The sequence below is a fragment of the Coenobita brevimanus genome, chromosome 111 (genome assembly GCF_032717465.1).
Source record: "Coenobita brevimanus isolate Jiangsu-jjx chromosome 111, ASM3271746v2, whole genome shotgun sequence".
Lineage (NCBI taxonomy): Eukaryota > Metazoa > Arthropoda > Malacostraca > Decapoda > Coenobitidae > Coenobita > Coenobita brevimanus.
Genome location: NC_137064.1, coordinates 19,629,854 through 19,652,839, shown reverse-complemented (window position 1 = coordinate 19,652,839; position 22,986 = coordinate 19,629,854). Strand labels below are relative to the sequence as shown.

At 41.5% G+C, this 22,986-nt stretch overlaps 1 protein-coding gene across 1 annotated transcript in view; it reads right to left on the bottom strand.

Annotated features, from left to right (window-relative positions):
- Positions 1–22,986, bottom strand: part of LOC145417729 (uncharacterized) — a 224,527-nt gene that overhangs the window by 157,042 nt on the left and 44,499 nt on the right. Inside the window, exons 2-3 of the mRNA XM_080286329.1 lie at positions 16,053–16,141; positions 958–2,553 (exon numbers count right to left, since the gene is read on the bottom strand). Coding sequence (XP_080142455.1) covers positions 958–2,517 — 1,560 coding nt within the window. The 5' untranslated portion in view covers positions 2,518–2,553; positions 16,053–16,141. The remainder of the gene's footprint in view (positions 1–957; positions 2,554–16,052; positions 16,142–22,986) is intronic.

Here is a 22,986-nt window from a genome sequence, read left to right as displayed (position 1 = left end):
TATATATATATATATATATATATATATATATATATATATATATATATATATATATATATATATATATATATATATATATATATATATATATATATATATATATATATATATATATATATATATATATATATATATATATATATATATATATATATATATATATATATATATATATATATATATATATATATATATATATATATATATATATATATATATATATATATATATATATATATATATATATATATATATATATATACCTAAATTGGTGGTAGGTGGGGGCGCTCACCATCCACTCACTGGATGTAGTGCTGTTCTTGGGTGAATGCCCTTTCCTCTCCTCCTTTCTGCATTTCCTTTCGCCCTCTTCTGTCTTTTTTCCTTATTCTTTTCTCTTCCGTATGCCTATGGGTGTCTTTACACTCCCTCTTCTGTCTTTGTTTCCTTATTTCTTTCCTCTTCCTTCTGCCTATGGATGACTCTACACTGAATGACAAGCCAAAGGTTGTACACCATGAAGCCATTTATTAGGCTAGGAGGTAATTATATAACCAAATTATGGTGCCTGGTGGTTTAGTGGGTAATTAAGACACTACAGTCGGATTGAGCCGGTGCAGGCTTATATCCATGGAGTGTTTGAAGTTTATTGTTCACGTAATGCCACTCAGTGATGAAAGACGCTGGTCACTTATCTTAAATATTAGGACCAATTTGCCTAGCCCCGGGCTCCTACGCTCCTCGTGGAACAACACAGGATTAGAATATATAAAATGTGCCGGCGGTCTATATATGGATCTTTGGTTGTATAACAGCGGCTACGGGTACAGGTATAGTTCCTTGAACTGATGGAGAGAGAGAGAGAGAGAGAGAGAGAGAGAGAGAGAGAGAGAGAGAATGATTAAACTGTCAACCTACTCGCCATGCATAATGAAAACATGCTATGGTCAGACTCACCTCCTTGGCAGTGGCAGTTTGAGGACATCCACCATGACACACCCAGACGGCGGTCGGGTCCAGAGGCTGTGATGAGACGACAGGAGCACCACAACCTGCACACTGTGAGGACCCCAGGAAGGTACCCAGTTCCGTGGCGTCTTGGCAGCGCTCACACGTACATGTAAAGTGTTTTGACACACGAAGATGGTCCTGACGTAGTAGGGTGGCCCACTGAGGGTCGGTATAGCAGGTGGTAATAATGGCACCAGCTGGCACATATTGCACAGTCCTCAGTAACAGGTGTCCTTCAGCTGTGAACCATTGCTGAGTGTTGGCACGGCAGTTGTGGGTCAGCAATGAAGACATAGGGTACAGTCCATGCACACGTGTACCCCAGCCGAGGGGCACGTCAAACGCGTTAGTATCCCACACGGAGCAAATGCGGTGCACAAGTTCAGTGTTGTTGGCCGCCCCAAGCCGCTGAACTACCACATCTACAATGTTCTTTTGGTTGACTTTATATCGCTGGAGACTTTGATTGACGTGTCCCTGAAGTGCGAATATTAGGCGTTTGGTGAGTGGGTTGTTTTCCATAGCAACTAAAGTCCTCACAGTGGCCAACACTACATAATGCCGAAGTACCTCCAGCCGCCTTTGATGCTCTGATGCTGACAATGACTGCTGTAGGAGCGTCTCTGCTTGGGCTCTTTGTTCTGGAGACAGCTTGGAGAGACGATCATTTATGAGACTCTCCTCATGATGGCGATTTTCATGGGATGCTGTGAGACCAAGTCTCTGCAGGATGCCACACTCCAGTCTGTGCTCGGCTGTTATACAATCAGCACCGCAAAAGAAAAATCCACACTCTGGGCAACTGAAGTTCTGAGCTCGTTTGAAGCAATTTGAACAGTATGGAGCAGACTTAGCCCTGAGCGCCAGTAAGAGTGGTGGTTCCAGCAAGATCATCTCACCAGCTCTTAAGTCTCTTGTGGCCACCAAGTGCCGCCCGTACACCTCACTGACTGATATTCGCATGGGTGCGCAGATGTCTACTTCAGTCCACGAGGCCCGACGCTCAGCCCAGGCCTTGGTGTTGGCCAACACCGTCTCGTTGGACAAAGCGAGGTTGGAGCACCATGGTGGCGCTTTGGCGAGCCAGGCAGCGTTGTGGGGTAGCAGGCTGGTTAGGTACTCTTCAAACACACCCACACCACCATCACCATCACCACTCACACATCCTCTCACACCGCCACCACCACTCACACACCCTCCCATGACACCACCACCACTCACACACGCTACCACATTACTACCACCACTACTCATACACCCTCCCATATCACCACCACTACTCGCACACTCTCCCACACCACCACGTACACTCACACACCCTACCACATCACTATCACCACTCACACACTTTCCTACATCACCACCACTACTTGCACACCTTCCTACATCACCACCACCATTCACACACCCTACCACACCACTACCACCACTCATAAATCCTCCCACGTCACCACCATTACTCGCACACCCTCCCACACCACCTCCTGACTCATTCACATTCTCCATGTCTTCGTGTCATCAGTTCTTCTGTGGTAGACAAACCTGAAAATAGGCATAATACTGTTACAAATCTTAAAGAATGACCAGAATCTCAGTTACTGAGTTGTATCTGGAATCTTACACTATAGAAAGGGACTTAAACCCTTTACCCCCATTACCCAATTTTAAACTTCAGCATTGCTTCTTCCATACGATTTTTAGCCAAGGGGAGACCTCTAATAGTGGAGAGACTAACATTCTCATTAGTGTTTCATAATCATTTAATGGAGCTGTCTTTTGCACAGTCTGGAACTTAACATAATGACAAGAATCTCAGGGCGTGGTTCAGCGCACTGTCTAGGTGTCAGCCGGCTTAATTTATGGGTACCACTCAGGAGTTTGTCGGCAAAAACGTGGCAGCAAACTTGAGGTAAATCAACCAATAACTTTTCAAGAAAATTTTGAAAGCGTCACTATGGTGTTTCCATACGTGAGGGAAAAGCTTGCGGAATAAAAAGTGAAATGCCACTTTGGCGTGTCTCATCTCAAGGGTGTGAAGGAAGATCATACTTATTTCCTGGAGTCCATCCTAAACTTAAAAAAAAAAAAAGAAAACTTATGGCCAGAAATAAATAGGCCCATGCATCATACTGAGGGGACAAAGAAAGTTGAGATGAAAGGACACAGTTGTAGAATATTTTTATTACTAGTAAATAACTTATGAAAGTAATCAGATGAGTCGCATTTTCGTGAGTCTGCTAGACCGGTCTAGACTTATTCAGGCTATCCTGACGAGACAAATTAGACTGCTTGGCTGGTCTAAAGAGGTTCTGCCCCAGAAGCAGGATCGCTTTTGACCAGTACTGCCTGCAATGGTGCACTGTAGCACTGGGCAAACCGGGGGAAACATAATTAAAATGATAAATATTTTAAAAAATCGAATTTCAACTGACAACTAGCACTGGCCTGAAGAGGTGATATGATGTAGATGGTAATTAAAATACTTGTTATAACTGGAATAAGAGAAGTCAGTCATTTTTTCCTGAATTAATGAGATAATAATGTTCGTAGACAAGTGCCAAATTTGTGAATCTCTGCGAAAGGTAAAGGCGGCAATTACAACGGTTTCCCGGTAATAATTTTCTAAGGATGAGTGCTGCAACTTTTGCCTCCGGTAATTAAATTGCTGTTTTCACTAACTGTGAAATACGCACCTTTTTTTTCAGTTGATGGCAAAATAACACCCATATTGTCATCAACGTGATGGTGACAAAATGGTAAATTTTACATACAATTGTCCCTCCTATAAAGCAGCTAATATAGACTGACAACACGGCGTGCTATTCTTTTCCGCGTTATACGTTCCATATGTTTCCATTATAAAGGGCTAACCTAGACAGGATATTTTCCAAAGTTGCCCTTTTCATCCCAAATCCCACCCTAACCCTCCAAAAAACACCCTACTGACATTCCGTCTGGTACTTATACAAAGGAACTTATTACAAAGACATAAGAAAGGTTCTAAGACATAAATAAGAAAGTTTAGTTCACTGTGAAAAATGTTTAGTGGTTCTGGTAAACAAATCGGGGCCCTCTCTCTGGGCACCAAAATGTGAAATAATTTTGGAGGTTCTGGTATTTCCTAATAAACAACTCGTAGGTCGTTACTCGTCCCTATAGTTGTCCTTAAGTAATTCAAACAAGTCTCATAGGGTTAGGTGAATCGTAACTACCTTAACTCACCTACAACAATTATTTCTCTTCAATTTCTTAGCTAACCCCCCCATGAATTGGCCAATTCGTAAAGGTTACTTAGCTAGTGACGATGACGATGGGGCTGCTTAGCTGAAGTTGCTTGAGCCATCAAGCGTCCTTTAGGTGCTTATGTACAACCGTGCTAGCTTGACTATGACTAGGAACGGAGTGCTAACTCCACAAGGTCTGGGAGCAGAGCGCATGAACGTGGCAGGCCCCAGTTCCTCATAGAAGTGTGAGTTGCCAACTACTAACAAATTACAATACTAAATACAGTTAGATTACATCATGATATGTACAGGGTTAATCTAACAAATTAATCTTAGTTTTGATTAAACTATAGTTAAATCAAATATTCCCTATAACTGTGTAAATATCTTAATTCCACATCTGCTTTTACATGAAAATCTTTCCATCCTCGCCACGTCATCTAACGCACAGACGCAGTTTAGGTCAGTGGAAAATTCCATATAATTACATGTATTTACAATATATAGTTGTCCATGAGGGTTAAACACAGTAGCATTTAATTTATGAATAACAAGAATTATTAAAGAGAACGTAATTTCTGGGTTATAAAAACCGCTTGAACTATTAACAACGGTCTCTAGTTTTCCTCTGCCTTTAACCAAAGGCAACTATGATAAAAGTAGAGGGCGCAGCTGCTCTGGGGGAAAATATTTCCCACAGTTTGGGGCCAGCGAAAAATGATACGCTGTATTATGTAATATGACCCTTAGCCAGGAGTTCCCTCCACAGATCTCGAGAACCCTGTGCTGCGGCCCTTCTAGGTCGTGTCTCTTAACCCGTTTGATCTTCGTCATCCCCTGGATCCAGAGTGGGTGCTAACTCAAGGGGTACCAGTTTATCAATAGTTTTTATACTGGTATGTCCCCTACATTTTACTTTTACGAGTCTCAGCACCCCTTCAGAATCTGGGTGTGTGGAGATCACTTTAGCTAATGGCCACTGGGATCTTGGATGTTCAGTCTTCACTAAGACCACATTTCCTATGTTAATAACTGATTTGTTGCTGGCAGCCTGAGCTCCATAAAACCTCTCGCGTAGGCTCAAAAGATACTCCTCGCTCCAATGTCTATTCCAAGTATCCAACACCCCTTTCAGACGTTGATATCCCTCCTGCAGATGTTGTCCTAAATCATTATTTTCTATGTTAGGATCATCAACTTCTTCCTGGATATCCACACAAAGCATCGGATGGAGCTTCCTGCCTTATAACATATGAGCCGGTGTTAAGGTCTCTAGCAAGATGCTAGTGTCATCTTAATAAGTCAGAGGTCTATTATTAATCCTGGTTTCAGTTTCAGTTATTACTGTTCTTAAATCTTCTCTCGTGATCTTAGTTCTATGTAATGTTTTCCTCAGGCAGTTCTTGACAATACCAATCATTCTTTCGGTAAATCCATTTTGCCATGGAGCTCTTGGAGCTGTGAACTGCCAAATACAATTCTGGATTCCCAGTGCCGACTTAACTTTTGTGTCGTTCATTATGTTCAACAGTAAAGGTGCTGCTTCAACGAAATTAGTTCCGTTGTCGCTTATTAACTTGCCAGGACAAGACCTTCTAGCGGCAAATCTGCGAAAGACATTGAGGAATGTCTCTGAGCTTAGGTCTTCCGCTAATTCTAGATGGACTGCCCTTGTGTAGGCACAAGTAAATAAACAAATGTAAACCTTATGAGGAGTTTCCTCATCCGTAACAGTTATAGCCCCTGTGTAGTCCACTCCTGTTATATGGAAGGGCCGACTTATGTTCACCCTATCCTTCGGTAGGGCTGGTGGTCCTGGGTAGATATAAGGTCGCTGCTCATACCTCCTACAAATGATGCAGTTTTTGAGATATTTTTTAATAACCTGTCTACCCTTAGGAAACCAGTACCTTTCCCAAATTTGGGCTAAGGTCTGCGGTACACCTCCATGGAGAGTGGAATCGTGGGCTTCTTTTATAATAAGTTGTACAAAGCATCCGCTCTTGGGTAATAAAAAGGGGTGTTTGGTTTGGATGAGCAAGTCAGCCTTTACCAGTCGGCCTCGACATCTTATCAGACCTTTTCCGTCTAAGAACAAGCCTAAGTTCTTCATCAGCTTACTCCCATTCCCAGTGTCTTGGCCTAAAAGTTTATATATTTCCCCGTAAGAATTCCTTTGTACTCTTTTCAGCCAGTATTCTAGGGGATCTAATCTCTGAAACCCCACCTTCTTATTCAAAAATTCAACAACCAATTTAGTAGTATTTAGAAGTTGTCTTATCGATGAAAATCGGCTGATGTCAATTACTCTGGCTCAGGTACTATAGGATCCAAGTTCACTACACTAATCTCAGCAATACTGTACTGTTACTGTTCAGGCCAATCCTTAGTGAGTAACCATTTAGGACCCTTAAACCACAAGTTATCTTTGATCAGTCTCCTTACGGTCAAACCTCTCGAGAGCAAATCAGCTGGATTTTGTTTGGAGGACACATGCATGAAATTAAATTTGGAAGACAGCTCTTTAATAGTCTTCACTCTATTACGGACGAAAGGAATTTTACTGTCTTCCTTTCCTATCCAGTAATGACAAATCTCACTGTCAGTCCATATGTAAATATCCTCAAACTGAGTATCAAGAGTAGTGGTTATATACCTGGCCAATTTAGCTCCTACTTCTATGGAAGCTAATTCCATTTGAGGTAGGGTTCTTCCTTTAATTGGGGCAACTCTGGCTTTGGACATAATAATTTTACTATCCTCTCCTGTTGCGCAATAAGCTACTGCTCCATAGGCCCTTTGAGAAGCATCACAAAATATGTGTAAGTGAGACTTCTCATTATTGTTTATTTTCCTGGGAATACATATGCTTGATGTGGTTTCAAACTCCTTTCTAATCTGTTCCTATTGTTCCACATATGTCTCACCTAATTCAGTGTCCTAGTCTAACTTTTTTCGCCAAGCCTCCTGTACTAAACATTTGCCCCTAATAACTATAGGACTGACCAATCCTAATGGGTCAAAAAACGTGGAAACCTGACTTAACAAGGACCCCTTGGTGAGAGTGACATCAGAGAACTTAATTGGTTTCAAACTTACTACATCAGCTGTTGTATCCCAGTTAAAACCTAACACATTTTGAATTTTGGGAATGTCAGAATCTGGATAGTCCACTTGTATTTTATTCCTCAAAAGCGGTGAATTTGTATTCCAGCTCTGTAACGGCAAATTTGCCTTCCCACATTCGGAATTGGCTACTTCATAAGCCTTCAAAAATTCCGACTCTGTTTCAGCAACACCTTGCAAATTATCCATGTAAAAATCTATCTATCTATCTATTGCCAGACGCCTCAATCCCGTTTGGGGTGGCCACAAACAAATCGCCTCTACGTTGCCCTGTCCCCCGCCATTTCACTCCCCTGCTCCCAACTCACATCCCCCTCTCTCATAGACCTCTCCACCTCATCCCTCCATCTCATCCTCGGCCTCCCCCTCCCTCTTCCCCCCTCCACCTCACTCACATACACTCTCTTCGTCAGTCTCTCACCCTCCATCCTCTCCACATGGCCAAACCACCTCAGTGTGTTCCTCATAACGCTTCCTATCACATCCACATCCACACCACAACGCTCCTTTATATCCTCATTCGTCAGCCTGTCTCTCCATGTGACTCCACAGCCTCCTCTTAAATAACTCATTTCCACTGCTCTCACTCTTGACTTGTGTCTTTCCAGCAACGTCCAAGCTTCACTTCCATACGTTAGAGTTGGTATCACAATACTGTCATGTAGTAACTTTTTCACTTCCATGCTCACTTCCCTGTTTCTTATCACTGCTTTCAAAGAACCAGCAACCTTTCTTCCCTGCTGTACCCTTTCAAGCACTTCACCCTCCAAACTTCCATCCTTACTCATCACACTACCCAAGTATTTAAACGTATTCACATTCCATGTAAAAAGCTTGGCCAATTTCTGGGCATTTGGCATTTTCAAAATGATGCTTTGAAGTGTTGCACAGTTGGAAAGGACTAGCACAAGAGCCAAAGAGCACCGATCGGAAACAGTAAATTTTCAATGGACTATCCTCATTTTGAGGATCATGAGGCCAGAGGAATTTTGTAAATATCGTATCCTCCTCTCTCAGTCCTATTCTGAGAAAAGCCTTACTAATGTCTGCTGTGTAAGCATAATGTTTCTCTCTAAATATTAGTAACACATTCCCTAACTTCTCTGTTAGTGTAGGTCCAGAGTATAGGCAGTCGTTCAAGCTAGCTGATCCCTTGGACGCTTTACTACTACAGTAGTAGTAGTAGTTGTTGTTCCCTAGGCAGTCTGGCCGAACAGCCCCGAGTCCCTTAGGAAGGCCATGGCCGAGACCGGGCCTTCCCACAGCGCTCTCAAAGAGTGTATGTTGTGTTGTTGGCGTAGGTGATTGTGTGCAATGCAGTCTTCCATAATGTGCTTAATAGTATGGGGTGCTGTGTTGCATCCTGGACAGGCATCAGCGACGGAGTCATCCAGCCTCTTCTGGTAGTTTAAGAGGGCTGGATGGTGCCCACATCTCAGCCTGGCCAGGTGGACCCTGTCCTCACGAGGAAGATAGGATTCAGAAGGGTGAATGTCAGGAGGCCGTGCATGCAGCTGTGTGTTGTCTTTAAGTGACTGAATGGAGCGGCGAGTGATCTGAGTGTGGATATGCTTCTGGAAGCTGGTCTGAGGTGGGCGAGGTGGGAGAGATGACAGTATTTGTGTATGGTATCGTGTGCTGGGTGTTGTTTTGATGTTCCTTGGTGTGGGTGGATGTGCTGCCATATACTGTAGTGGATGTTGTGGGTTTGTGGAGGCTACAGGAAGAAACTGGGTGCCTCTCATGTCTAGGTGATCCTTGACTTTGAGGACTTTGGTTTCTTGATGTAGGTGGTCCGTGGGTGTAGTGGCTGTGCAGCCTGTGACTATTTTTAGGGCCTTGTTCTGTATGGTCTGTAGAGTGTTGTAGTGTGTTTTGGTGAGGTTAGAAGCCCAGGCAGGGCTTGCATAATTCATCACTGAACGTATGTATTGTTTGTATACTGTGGTGGTAGTTTCTTTGTTGTGTCCGAATTTTGTATGGGCAAGTGACCTCAAAGCATTGAGTCTTGGTGTTATTTTATTTTTAATGTTTGTGATGTGTTGTTTAAATGACATTGATGTATTGTATGTTACACCAAGGATTTTGTGTGTGTGTGTGTGTGTGTGTGTGTGTGTGTGTGTGTGTGTGTGTGTGTGTGTGTGTGTGTGTGTGTGTGTGTGTGTGTGTGTGTGTGTGTGGTAGGGGAGTGTTGTTTATGGTGAGGTGTGGGATGTGACTGTGTTCTGCTCTCCAGTTTGTGAGAAGAGTCACTGTAGATTTGGCTGGGGCTATTTTGAGCCTGTTTGTGGTGAACCATTCGTGTAGTGTGTTGAGGTAAGGCTGAATAATGTGTGCAGCTGTGTTTGCGTTCTGGTGCGTGCATGTAAGTGTTATATCATCTGCATAGGAAGCTATGTGTATCTGTGGTGTGTGGGGTGTGAGTATGTCATGCATGTATAGGTTAAAGAGTGTAGAGGACAAAACAGATCCTTGGGGGGCGCCATTTGTGAAGTTTCTGATGTTAGAAGACTGACCGGCAAAGTTACGTGTGCACATCTGCCTGCTAAGTAGTTTGCCAGCCATCTTTTTGTGTTATTGTGCATGTTTGTGTTGAGTATTTTGTTTGTGAGGTTGTAGCGGGGGATGGCATCAAAAGCTTTGCTAATGTCTAGTGTGATTAGGAGTGTTCTGTGAGGTGACCTAGCTGAATTCATGCCATCGAAAACTGTCTGTGTAAGGTCTGTAAGAAGGGTGTTTGTGGAGTGTAGTGGCCTAAAACTATGTTGTGACTGGGCTAGGGGAATGTAGTAGTACCAGTCGTTCAGTGACTTTAGAGGGGGTGTAGAGGAGTGTGATGGGGCGATGTGAGGAGGGTAACGTGGGGTCTTTGTTGGGTTTAAGGATAGTGATGATATTGCCATGCTTCCAGATGTTGGGTATTATGCAGAGTGAGTAGCTGTAGTTTGATATGTTTGTGAGTGCTTGTATGCCTTGTGGTCCCAGGTGTTTAAGGTGAATGTTGCTTATGTTGTCTGGTTGTAGGTGAAAGGTGCGTAGTCTGGGTCTGTGGGGAATTGTCTCTTACGTCGGATGATACATCGGTCTTCGGGATGAGGGTTTAGATGGCTGGCTTGTGAAAAGTGATTGATGAGAGTGTTGTTTGTTTGAGGGTATGGTGTCTGTTGTTGTGATGGCAGCGTGTGATTGTGTGGTGTTGGTGTTGGAAAGTGTGATGCCGTTTAGTGTTTTGTAGAGTTTGCTGATGTTTGTTTTGTGGTCAAGTGTTTGGAGGTAATTTTTCCAGTTTAGTGTTTGCTATTCTGATATTTTATTGTTTATCTCAGTGTTGAGTTCTTGTATTTGTTGTATGGTGTCTTGTGTATGGGGTGTTGGGGAATGTCGCAGTGTGTCCCGTTGTCTGATGAGGCCTTGAATTTCTGGTGTGAAGTTGGGGTTGTCTCTCTTTCTGTTGCCTCTAGGGATGTGTCTTTTGTCTGCGTTTTGTTTAATTGTATTGAAAGTGTGCACAGCGGTGTTGATGTTTGTGATGGGTGTATTGTTTAGTGTTTCGAGATATTCTGTTTCAGTTGCAAAGGCCTCCCAGTTGGCTCTCTTATAATTAGTGTATGTTTGTTTGTGGCCAGCTGGGGTGATTCTGGTTTTGGTAGTGATGATGATTGGGAGGTGATCAGAACCTAAGGTTTTGACCACTATCCATGATGTAGTGGGGGCGAGGTTTGGGGAGCAGAACTTGATGTCTGGAGATGATGGGAGGAAGAGGGCTTGGTGTGGGATATGGGTATGTTGGTCTAGACTGTTTAGTATGAAAAAATGATCTGTCTGGGACTGTAGTACCAGCCCTCTGTCTGTGTCAGGGTTGTTGACATGCCAGGCCGACGACTTGGCGTTGAAATCACCACCAAGGATGATGTTGGGTATGTTAGTGATGTGGTGTATATGTGGAGAGTAATTGTGTGGTACTGTGGGGGACGACTGGGGAGGGAATGTATGTGTTAGCGATTGTTATCTGTGATTTGTTACCAGTGCGTATTTTAATTGATTGTATTTCTGTTGTGGTGTCATGTGGGGGGACAAGTGACTGTGTGTGTGCACTGGTATCTGCAAAGTTGATGTATTTGTGTATCAGGGTGATGAGTCCACCGCCACCGCCGTCGGCCCTGTCTTGTCGAATGGTGGTGAAGTTATGAAATGTCGGTGTTTTCTGTGCTCTGTGTAGTTTTGTTTCTTGTAAGATGGCAATGTGTATGTTCTGTTGTTTGATGAAATGTGTGAGTTCGTGTTTTTTAGTGTTTACGAGTATGCCGTCTATGTTTAACTGAAGGATGTTTATGTTGTGTGTGCGATGTGTGTTGGCAGCTGCAGCACGGGGGGGAGGTGGTGTGGGTGGAGGGGAAGGGGTAGGAGGAGGTTGTGATGGAGGTAAGAGTTGAGGTGGATTAGGATGGGTTGGAATTGGAGGAGCTGGGGGACTGGATGGTGTGGAAAGAATCGGTGGGTTTGGCTGTGGAGGTGTGAAGGAAGTAGGAGTAGGATTGGAAGGGGGGTTGATGGGTGGGGGGAAGGAGCATAAGGAGCAGGTCCAGGTGTTTGTGTAATGTTTTCTGGATGCAAGTGTTGTGCAGGTGTAATGGGTCCAGTTCTTGCAGGAATTGCACTGAACTAAACCCTTTGTCTGTCGGCACGACGTGATAGGTTTTGAGCATGTTGGACACATGTATTTGTTTGTGGGTCCTGGGTTGCTCTCAATGTCCCCGGCTAGAAGAAGTCGTGGAGAAATGACAGCCGGGGAGTCATTTCTCTGTGTAGAAAAAACGGTGTTGTTGTGTGTTTTGTGTTGGGAGATGTGGTACTTGCCCGGGCGACCGAAGCCACTCCCAGGTACTCGAGCCTCGTGAGGGGCCGGCGGGGTTTGCGGTGGTTTGGCCCCCATGCTGTCCTCCTCTTCCCTTCGACAGCCTCTAGGGGGTAGACCCAAGACGAAGACGCCAATAGTTGCTGAATCCTTGCTTACAGCATGATGTGGTAAGTAGTGTCCTTCTTTGTGGTTAACAGGGAAGTCTACCTCTTCTATAAATTTATTCTTCAATTGATCCTTTGTAATATTATCATAATTATATAATCAGATGTTCTGGTTTATCTCTCAACTTTCTTAGAAGAGAATTTAACTGAGCTTTAGCTGCTTGGTAATTTGTTGGTAACTCCGAATGGTTTAGTTTCCATGGTAATCCTACCCAATACTGTCCATTCTTAAATTCCACAGACTGATTATACAAATCCAAAGTTATTTTATCTTCAGGGGTTGGTTCCTCAGAGTGTATACCTACACTGTCTAGGTCCCACAGTTTATGTACAGGTTCAATATTTTCATCCAACAAGTCATTTATCTGAGTAGGTTCTAATTCTGCACCTATTTTAGCTACCATTAGTGACTGTGTGGGGGTAACAAAGACTGAGTCTACTAGTTTGGCCTCTCCTTTAACTTGTTTTGGAAAAGGCAACTGACTCATAATAAAGTTACCTCCTGGGCTCTTGAACAACTGTACCTTATTCTTCTTGAAAGTCCTATGTAGGAATCTTCCACAATAATCAGAACCAATTATCATTTTTATGGGATCCACAGTATCTGATTCCACATTCCGTTTAGCCAACTTTATCTCTGAGCTTTGTAGATGATCACAGGTTTCCTTCAATCCCTTTATGTATATACTTGTCTCCATATTATCAAGCACAGCTGCTGTTATACGGCGTTTATATCTGCCTAATTGTATTACAGGTTTAACTAAATCAAAAGACTGAGCTTTCTTAGTTGTTAAGAATCCTGTAATGGCTAGATTTACCCTGCCAATAATTGGTAACTTTAATTTCTTCACAATGTCTGCAGAAATGAAGGTTTTCTGAGCACCCGTATCAAACAGGGTACATACTAATTGGTTTCTATTCTCAAACAATACCTTCACATCGGCTATGGGAACTGCAGCTGGCATAACTAATGGAGCATTCCCCTTTGCAATTGTCATATTGACGCTTGCAGGTTTAGGAACCTCAATTTTCATCCTAGGGCATAAAGCACTATGATGATGATCTTTTTTGCATTTAAAACATATATTTAATTTAGTCTTACAGTCCGCGGCAGTATGTTCAGAGTTCATACAGATTATACAACACTCCAGTTCCTGAAGCTTTCCTGCTCTAGAAGCATAATCAGGATACTGTTGACAAGATACACTGGAATGTTGCTCACCACAAAATACACAAACTTTCCTGTCTTTTACCATGGAAGGTTTTACTTCCTTAATATCCTGAGCATGTCTATTCCTTGGCTTTAATACTTTATCCTCAGCCTTTAAGGAGCTAAGGAAAGTACCTATCTCTTCTTTAGGCACATACTTAGTCATCTCTGACTTACCTTTTCCAACTAGTTAGTGGGTTTTTTCTTTATTTCAGTCTTCTGTTTGACCTCAGTAGTTTTTACTGTTCCTTGCAAATGTTTACAGAGTTGCATCAAGCCTTCCTCAATCTCTTCGAAAGAGAAATTATCCTTTTGGTACCCACCATACAAAGCATCCTTGGTTTTCGGTGGAAGCTTTAAGGACACAATTCTTTAAAGCACCCAATCTGATGCCTTAATATCTTCTTAAGTGCCTAAGGCCTTTAAATTACAACTTATTGCAATTCTAAATTTTGCAAGGAATCAAAATCGTGTCTAGGCGTGGGTAATTCTACTAGAGCCTTCAGTAACTGAGTAATAACGTGCTCCCTGTCTTCGTAGTTTTGTTTAAGGATGGTCAAGGCCACCTCATAATTATTTTCTTCTGCTGGTAATTCTTTTATCAGCTGATACGGTGTTCCTTTGACCTGTCCTAACAGATACGTAAGTTTGCTGACTTTAGGGATATCTGTTCTATTGTGTACCAAATATTTGAACTGGTCCCAGAAGGATTTCCAGTTCTGTTCCCCATCAAACTCCGGAAGCGTTATTTATGGTAACACAGCTCTACTCTGCTGTGCCACAACTTGTGTTTCCCTGGCAGTGTCAGCTAATTTTGACTCTAGTGTCTTTACTACAGTTAAGTATTCTTCTAATTTGCTTTCAAACTTCGTAGTTTCTGACTCTAAGAGTTCCTTATTCTCAGCCTTTACTATAGCCGCTTCTAAAGTTATGTAACTCTCTTCATACTTATTCCATCGATCTTTCAGGATATTTAGGAGACTATTTATTTTCTCCTTGGACAGACGTATTTCGTCCAACGACTGGTTACAATCATTTATGGCTCTAGTTACCCATCCTGCCTTACTTCTAGAAGATCTTTGCAATAAAGAAACAGACATGTTGACTGAATTCTAATTTAATAATTTAATTATGAATTCCAACCACAAATTTACCCCAAATTAGTAATGATCTGATTATTTTATATTTTGAAGAGGGTAGGGATTAGGTCCTATTTGTGCAAACTATCCCCCTGGGTTATTAAACCTCTAAGGTTGCATTTATTCCCCCTCTCAATATCGAAATATTCATTACAGCTCAGCTAATTATTCATTTAATTTTGAGGAGTGTAGGGATTAGGTCTATAATTTCAACCTATCCCCCAGGGTTATTAAACCTCTAGGGTTCTATTTCATCCCCACATTCAATTGCCAAAACACCCGTATTCCCCGAGCTCGGTCTGTACGTATTCCCACATCATCCTCTGCAACCGAACATGGTAGTAGCTATGCCCATTATAAGCAACCTTAAACACATTCAACGCCTCTGCACACATCGGCTCTCCTCACTCTTTCGGGGCACCCAAAATGTGAAAAACGTTTAGGGGTTCTGGTAAACAAATCGGGGCCCTCTCTCTGGACACCAAAATGTGAAAATATTCTAGAGGTTCTGGTATTTCCTAATAAACAACTCGTAGGTCGTTACTCGTCCCCATAGTTGTCCTTAAGTAATTCAAACAAGTCTCATAGGGTTAGGTTAATTGTAACTACCTTAATTCACCTACAACAATTATTTCTCTTCAATTTCTTATCTAATCCCCCCTTGAATTGGCCATTTCGTAAAGGTTACTTAGCTAGTGAAGAGGGAGTGCTCGATAACCGATGACGATGAGGCTGCTTAGCTGAAGTTGCTTGAGCCATCAAGCGTCCTTTAGGTGCTTATGTACAACGTGCTAGCTTGACTGTGACTAGGAACAGAATGCTAACTCCACAAGGTCAGGAAGCAGAGCGCGTGAACGTGGCAGGTCCCAGTTCCTCATAGAAGTGTGGGTTGCCAACTACTAATAAATTACAGTACTAAATACAGTTAGATTACATCATGATATGTACAGGGCGAATCTAACAAATTAATCTTAGTTTTAATTAAACTAAAGTTAAACCAAATATTCCCTTTAACTGTGTAAATAACTTAATTCCACATCTGCTTTTACACGAAAATCTTTCCATCCTCGCCACATCATCTAATGCACAGACGCAGTTTAGGTCAGTGGAAAATTCCATATAATTACGTGTATTTACAATATATATTTCTCCACGAGGGTTAAACGCAGTAGCATTTAATTCATGAATTTCTGGGTTATAAAAATTGCTTGAACTATTAACAACGGTCTCTAGTTTTCCTCTGCCTTTAACCAAGGGCAACTATGATAAAAGTAGAGAGCGCAACTGCTCTGAGGGAAAATATTTTCCACAGTCACTAACCTGACTGGCTCAGCTGGCCACAATGCTGGCGACAATGCTCTGTACCATGGGAGTAGCTACCTCAGACTTGGGCACGAGGCGGAAGACCACTGAAAAACAATGAAGGACACCATCAGTGACCAATGGAGATACACCCACGCACCAAAGTTTCTGTACCCCCATGATGGAAGGAAGTGGAAGTCAGGATTAGAGAGAGGGCAGGCGAACGGACAACCGTGAGTGGTAGTTTGGAACTGAGCTACGAGGCGAATAGTGAGGAACCTAATGACACTGGATTCGAAACATTTCCATGCCATTCACCTGCAAAACATTATGCGTTCGTAACATACATGAAATACATTATAACACAGATTACTATGTTACCATGGTGTCCTGTGAAACTGGTCAAAACACGACTCATTTGTTTCGGATCCTCATCATGCAAATAATGCCCCGAGCTAGTTGTATATAAGCTGCAACTGGTCATCATCACTGCAGCGACAGTTTTGTGGATATGTTATTCCTGGATTGTCTAGAGCTATAATATAGAATGATTGTTAATATAATGCTGATTCCCACAGTAGCTGTGCTGATGGTTATATATGTTGCAATTATTTTATATGGATGAAGAAACCACATTGTGATGGGCAGCGGAGTGCATTCACCAATAATTTACTATAAACAGATGAAAGTAGATGCAAACAACACAAAATATTATGAGACAACGAAGATACAGGTGTGGTATCCTGCTACGCCACGTTATCCAGGCCCTAACTGTTGCTTTCTCATACATGCATTATTTTCCTTCAGTCTCTGCCTTTTTTAAGTTAAGCAGCCTTTTGAGTATCTTCGCCAACGGGAAGAACTTGTCGTTAGACGTTTGCAAGCATGTGTGTTGCCTGTTCAAGCTCGTGAAGATCCCAGCACAATTTTGGAAATCTCTCCTCAAACATCTTTGAGTTTTGCTGATTCATTGTTGTGTAGCCTAGTACAGTCTCCACTAAGGGAGAAGCTTATCTGCCTTTTATCAAGCAGAGCCAAGCAGACATTGTACTTAAACCTGGGACCACTGTAGCAACTTATAAGATCCTTGGTGAGAATGACATTGAAAAATTTGGGCAGTCTTGTATGGTCGCAAAAGTTTCAAATTATTTGATCCCTTATACTGATAGTGTTTCTACTACAGCCAGTAGAAAGGAAAAACTTGAGGAGTTGCTTAAAACAAAGAAATGGGACCATCTGACATTGGAACGGCAATTGCAACTTAAGACACTGTTAAAACAACACCATGAATCGTTTATGGTTGACAAGTCAGAATTAGGAAAAATCAAGGGACCTACAGCGAAGATAGCAGTTAGGCACAATTCCCCCGTCAGAGCCCCAGTGTATCGCTACCTAGAGAAAGCTAAGGAAATTGTCAGCAATATGCTTGATGAGATGGTGGACAGAGACATAATAGAGCCATCCACGGCTAAACTGGACGGATCAAAGAGGATATGCTTGGATTACAGACAATTGAACACAAAATTGGAGGTGGACCTGTACCCACTTCCCAAATTGGAAGAAATGGTAGAAAGTGCAGCTGGCCAGAAATATTATGCAATTAGATCTTAAGTTTGCCTATTACCAGGTTGTCTTAGATGAGGCCAGTAGAGACTTAACCACTTTTACAGATGGCATTACACTATACAGATTTAAGTACTTACCTTTTGGAGTGAGTTGCAGTCCTGCTATATTTTCTAGATTGGTGAGAAAGTTGCTAACCCCATTGTTGAGGGAAGGTTGGGTGAAGAGCTATCTAGACGATGTCATTTTGTGGACCCCTTCTTTTGAAGAAATAGTGCAGAGCCTAGATAAGCTCTTTCACCATTTACACAGACCAGGAGTGAAACTCAATGTAACAGTGTGCCATCTTGGTCAAAGACGCGTAAAGTTTCTGGGCCACATACTGTCTGAGGAAGGGCGTATCCCTGATTCAGAAAATGTTGAGGCAGTTCATCATATGAAACCCCCAAAGAATGTAAAGGTGAGACGATTTGGGGGTATGTGTGGGTTTCACAGGAAACATATTCAAAATTTTGCAAGGATCGCACACCCCTTGACACAGTTGTTGCAGAAGGATAAGATATTTTCACGGACTCCAGAATGTCAGAGAGCTTCCGAAGACCTGAAACAAGCTTTAGTCCAGTCACCTGTACTGGTGAAGGCTGATTTGAGTAAACTTTTTGTTTTCCATACTGATGTGAGTGCTACAGATGTTGGTGCAACCTTAATGCAACAGCAAGATGATGGTAGCCTTAGTACCATTGCATATTTCTCCAAGAAACTCAAGCCAACTGAAACTAGATACAGTACCACAGACAAAGAGGCATTAGCCATTGTGCTAGCAAGTAGGAAATTTCATTTTTTGTGAGGAACTTACTTTACAGTAATGACAGACCACCAGCCTCTAGTTTCCGTCTTCCGTAGGAAAACTAAGTCTCCCAGAATGAACAGGTGGATAATTGACATGAGAGACTACACCTTTGATACAAATTACAAAAAAGGGCGCTTATATGTAGTTGTTGATCAGCTTAGTAGACCAGTTCAGCCTATAGTTCACAGTCAGTCCGAGACATGGCCTGGCCTGACCAAGGATGAGTTTAAGGATGTGCAAAGGAAAGAGTCCAGGTGGAATGATCTTATCACTTACTTAGAGGGTGGAGCAGTTCCCAAGAAGCTTTATCCTAGAGCCACTTTAAATCAATTTGCATTACATGATGATCTGCTTTATTTCACTCTGTCAAAGAAGGACAATAGTCTTTACTTTGTTGTAGTTGTGCCAAACTGTTTGGTAAAGGCAGCACATGATGAACGGTCTGGTCATTTGGGAGTTAAGAAGACTGTTGACAAATTGAAGACTTACTTTTATTGGCCGGCTCTTAGAACTGATGCCATGCTATATAAGAGAGAATGTATTGAGTGTCAGGTCCACGAGAGTACCCAAGGTTTACAACAGAAGTAGCAGGAACTACCTCCAGTCACTAAGCCTCTTGAACGTGTTAATGTGGACACCCTTTTATATTAGGTCCATTTATTTATTTTAAAATGTATTACTAATAATAGTCTAATATTTCATATATTTATAAGCTTCTTTAGTTTCAATGTACTGGCCACTTATTATTACTTGTAAGTGGTTTTTGATGGTTATTTTTCCTCAGTACATAATGGTGGCCAGTACAGTGTTGTGAATGTGTTGACATAAGAGGTCAGTAATACTAAATATTAAGTGTACTGAGATACGAGTAAGTCAATAATGTTGTGTTTGTGCTGACATAACAGGTCAGTAATACTGTGAATGTTTACAGTATATAACACGTCAGTATCGTGAATGTGGTGACATCTGGTCAATAACGATGTCAATGTTAATTTTCAATAATACTAAGACTGCTGACCTGTATTTCTATAATACTGTTTGTTGACATAACATTTCACTAACAACTGCTCTGAGAAGGATGACATAGCAGGCCAATAACAGTGAACATGGTGATAGAACAGGTCACCTATACTGCAATGTGCAGACAGATGAATAAATTAATTTATAAATGGTTACCTTGTGGATTCCCTCTCCGGCAATGAAGTCTCCCATGCAGTGTAGAGGAGAAAGACTTCTCGTCGAAGAATATGACTCCTCCAGAAATCAGGTCCAGTGCTCGCGTGTTCCTATGGGAACTGAAGTCGAAGTCGTCGATGTCGGTTGGTAGGCCTAGGTCCTCTCGTAGTCTCTGTCGACACTTGAAGATTTAGTTCATTTCTTACTGCTCTGGCGTTTGTGAGAGGGTTATTGTATATGATTGCTCGTTTTCTCTGATCGTTCTTGGTAGTTTTTTCTAAGCGATTCCAGGTCTTGGCTAATCTTTGAGATTACCATTTTCCTCCCACCTCCATATCCAGTGATAAACCGTGCATCGAAAAATTCCAAGTTCCCTTGCAGTTTGGGTAGGTGACATGCCAATTTTCCTTATGCATACTATCCTTCCCTGCAATGCTTTCTTGTCGTGAGATCCATGGAGGGCTTCTTGTGCTGTGCTTCTGTGCCGTGGTTAGCTAGAGTTGTGACGCTGTGAGGCGGACCCCTCCCTCCCCCCACGAGCACCAGGCTGAACAGATCTCGGTTGATGGCGCAGTGTATCAGAGCTTTCGTAAAATTTACATGATGACTGATGAGGATATAAGGGAGTAATTATATGTGGCAGATATTTTGATACATTAAGTTATTAATGGCAAGCAATAAGTGTAATGCTAACAATTAATCGAAGCTTCCTGTGAATCATTGCATATAGTTTCCTGTTACTATGGAAACGAGATCTGAAAGAGTGAGGATACGATTGGACAAGCCGGGATATAGTTAGCGTTATCCATGCTTACATAATATTTAACAATTCATACAGTGTATTTCTCTCACTATCTTCAAAAGGATACGGAGCTTCACTTCTCAGGACGCGCGGCGACATTCAGAACAGGTGCTGAGCAGACAATATTGTGGTGCCAAATAAAGGCCATCCGCGGCAATACACAATATTACGTGGAGTTCTAGTTTCTTTTCCATAAATCAAGGTGATTCAAAAGTAGTAACTTGGCCATAAGAAAATGCAGCTACCAGTCATTCTCTCTCTCTCTCTCTCTCTCTCTCTCTCTCTCTCTCTCTCACACACACACACACACACACACACACTTAGCAGAGAAAGTAAATAAACTGGAAGAGACTTCCAAACTGGATCTGGGTGAAATAAGGAAGGAACTATGCTAACAAAAAGAAAAAAATGAGGAACTAATAAAGGAATTAAACAGAAAAGATGCAACAATAGTGAGCTACAAGCTGTAATAGACATTCTGAGGAAGTAAATGAACGAAATGGGAAGCACAATAGTTGCCGATGAGAGAGTTTTGAAGGAATACAATAATGATAACGACATAATTAGACAACCAGGTAATCTGATAGAACAAAGCAGATCCACTGATGAGATGATAAGTCAAGCAAATGAAATGAGAAATTACACAGACGAAGTTCAAAACACAAGGGCAGAAGTAGCCAAAACAAGTCAAGAGCTAAAAAAAAAGGCTGAAGCAAAAGACATGACAAGAGAGGTGAAAGACATCATAAGGAAGAACCCAGGAGTGATAGAGGAAACAGCTGGAATTAACAGATCTGTAGATATCACTGGTAAAGATGAAGAAGAAATAAAGAACAGAATCACCAGAGAAAACAAGGAGATGGTAATTATAATGAACAAGCTGAAATTAGTATCAAAGGAAATCTGTGAGAAAGATGTAGAGGAATTTAAGAGATTAGGGAAATATGAGAGAAACAAGTCAAGGCCTCTGAAAGTAACCTTCCAAAGCGTGAACACTGTAGAAGAGGTATTAGGAATCAGGGGAGTGGATAAAAAGGTGCCTAACCCAAGAGGAATGGGGAATACTAAAGTAAAAGAGGGAAGAAGCAAGAAGAAAGAATAATGCAAGATCAGATCAAGAAAGAAGTAAGTTTTTATTTATAAAGTAGCAGGATTGTAAGTAAAAAAAAAAAAAAAAAATGGCACATAAACCGCAGGGACTAAATTAAAGCAAGATAGTAGACTCAACCAGTATCAAATATGTGAACGATATGGCGAAGTTGATGTACTCAAATGTAGATAGAATGGTATCCAAATTATTAGAGCTAAGAGACTATATCTCACAATAAAAAAGCCTCATATTATTTGTCCAACAGAAACAAAATTAACCCCAAGAACATCATTTGACTTTTTACATTTGAATGAGTACAATATTTGGCGAAGAGACAGAAATTTTAAAAAAAGAAGGTGTTATGATACTAATAGAGAAAATACTCCAAATAAGAGATATCACAAGTAGAATTAGTTGCAGTAGAGGTTAGTACATCAGAAAGGATATAAATTGTGGCAAATCTATATATGCCACCCGAGACAAACACATGGGATAGAGGTGAATATGAAAACCTGACAGAAAAGACAGTTCAGTGTTTATGAACTCTACTATGCAGAAAGGAAGAAAAAGCTGAAAGAATTATACTAAGAGATTTTAACACAAATATGAACTGCAATACTGTAGATGTAAAAACCCATGAAAGTTGTTAGGATCAAAAGCTCTTGGATATTATACAGGAATTTTTTCAAATACAACACGTAAAGGAGAACACCAGAAAAAGAGGACCAGAAGACCACTCATTATTAGATCTAGTCAGTGTCCAACAAAGGTCTGTTGCGAAGTGCCTTTATTAACAAGATATAACTGGTGCTGTTTCTTTGCTGGCCAAAAGAATATTGAACTTTTGTACAAGTTGACTGGCTAAAGGTAAAACTGAATACAATTCGAAACTACAGTAGCCTATATGAAACAGTCATACTGACCTATAAATCTGACACCGTATCAGTGCCACTCATTCGTTCATCACTGCATGCTTATTATTCATGAACCAATCTTATTTAATAGATATAATAAAAGTAAACATATAATACATGGCATATATACATACGTACAAATAATTTATTATTTATTTTCACAATCTCATATTTACTAAACAAGAATATGAAATTGACAATATAATCTGTTACCCCCCTTTCAGCAAAAGCTACCATGCAGTACGAGATTTCAATTTCAGGATAGCATATGACAGAGGTAATGAAAATTACAAAACGAGGTTAAACTACAAAAAGGGCAATTATCATGTCCTAAACAAGTACTTTAAGGATACAGATTGGGAAAAGGGACTAAGAGAACAAGAAATAAATGTTATATCTATCTATATACCCAGGCTGCTTTCCCCAAGGAAAGGGAGGTAGCCAAGACAGGACGACACACTCCCAATTTACTCATCCACTCAAACACATTCATTCGCATCTTAGCCCCAAAGGGGAGAAAGAACAGATCCTCACTGCACCACACCACACGAGGGTCA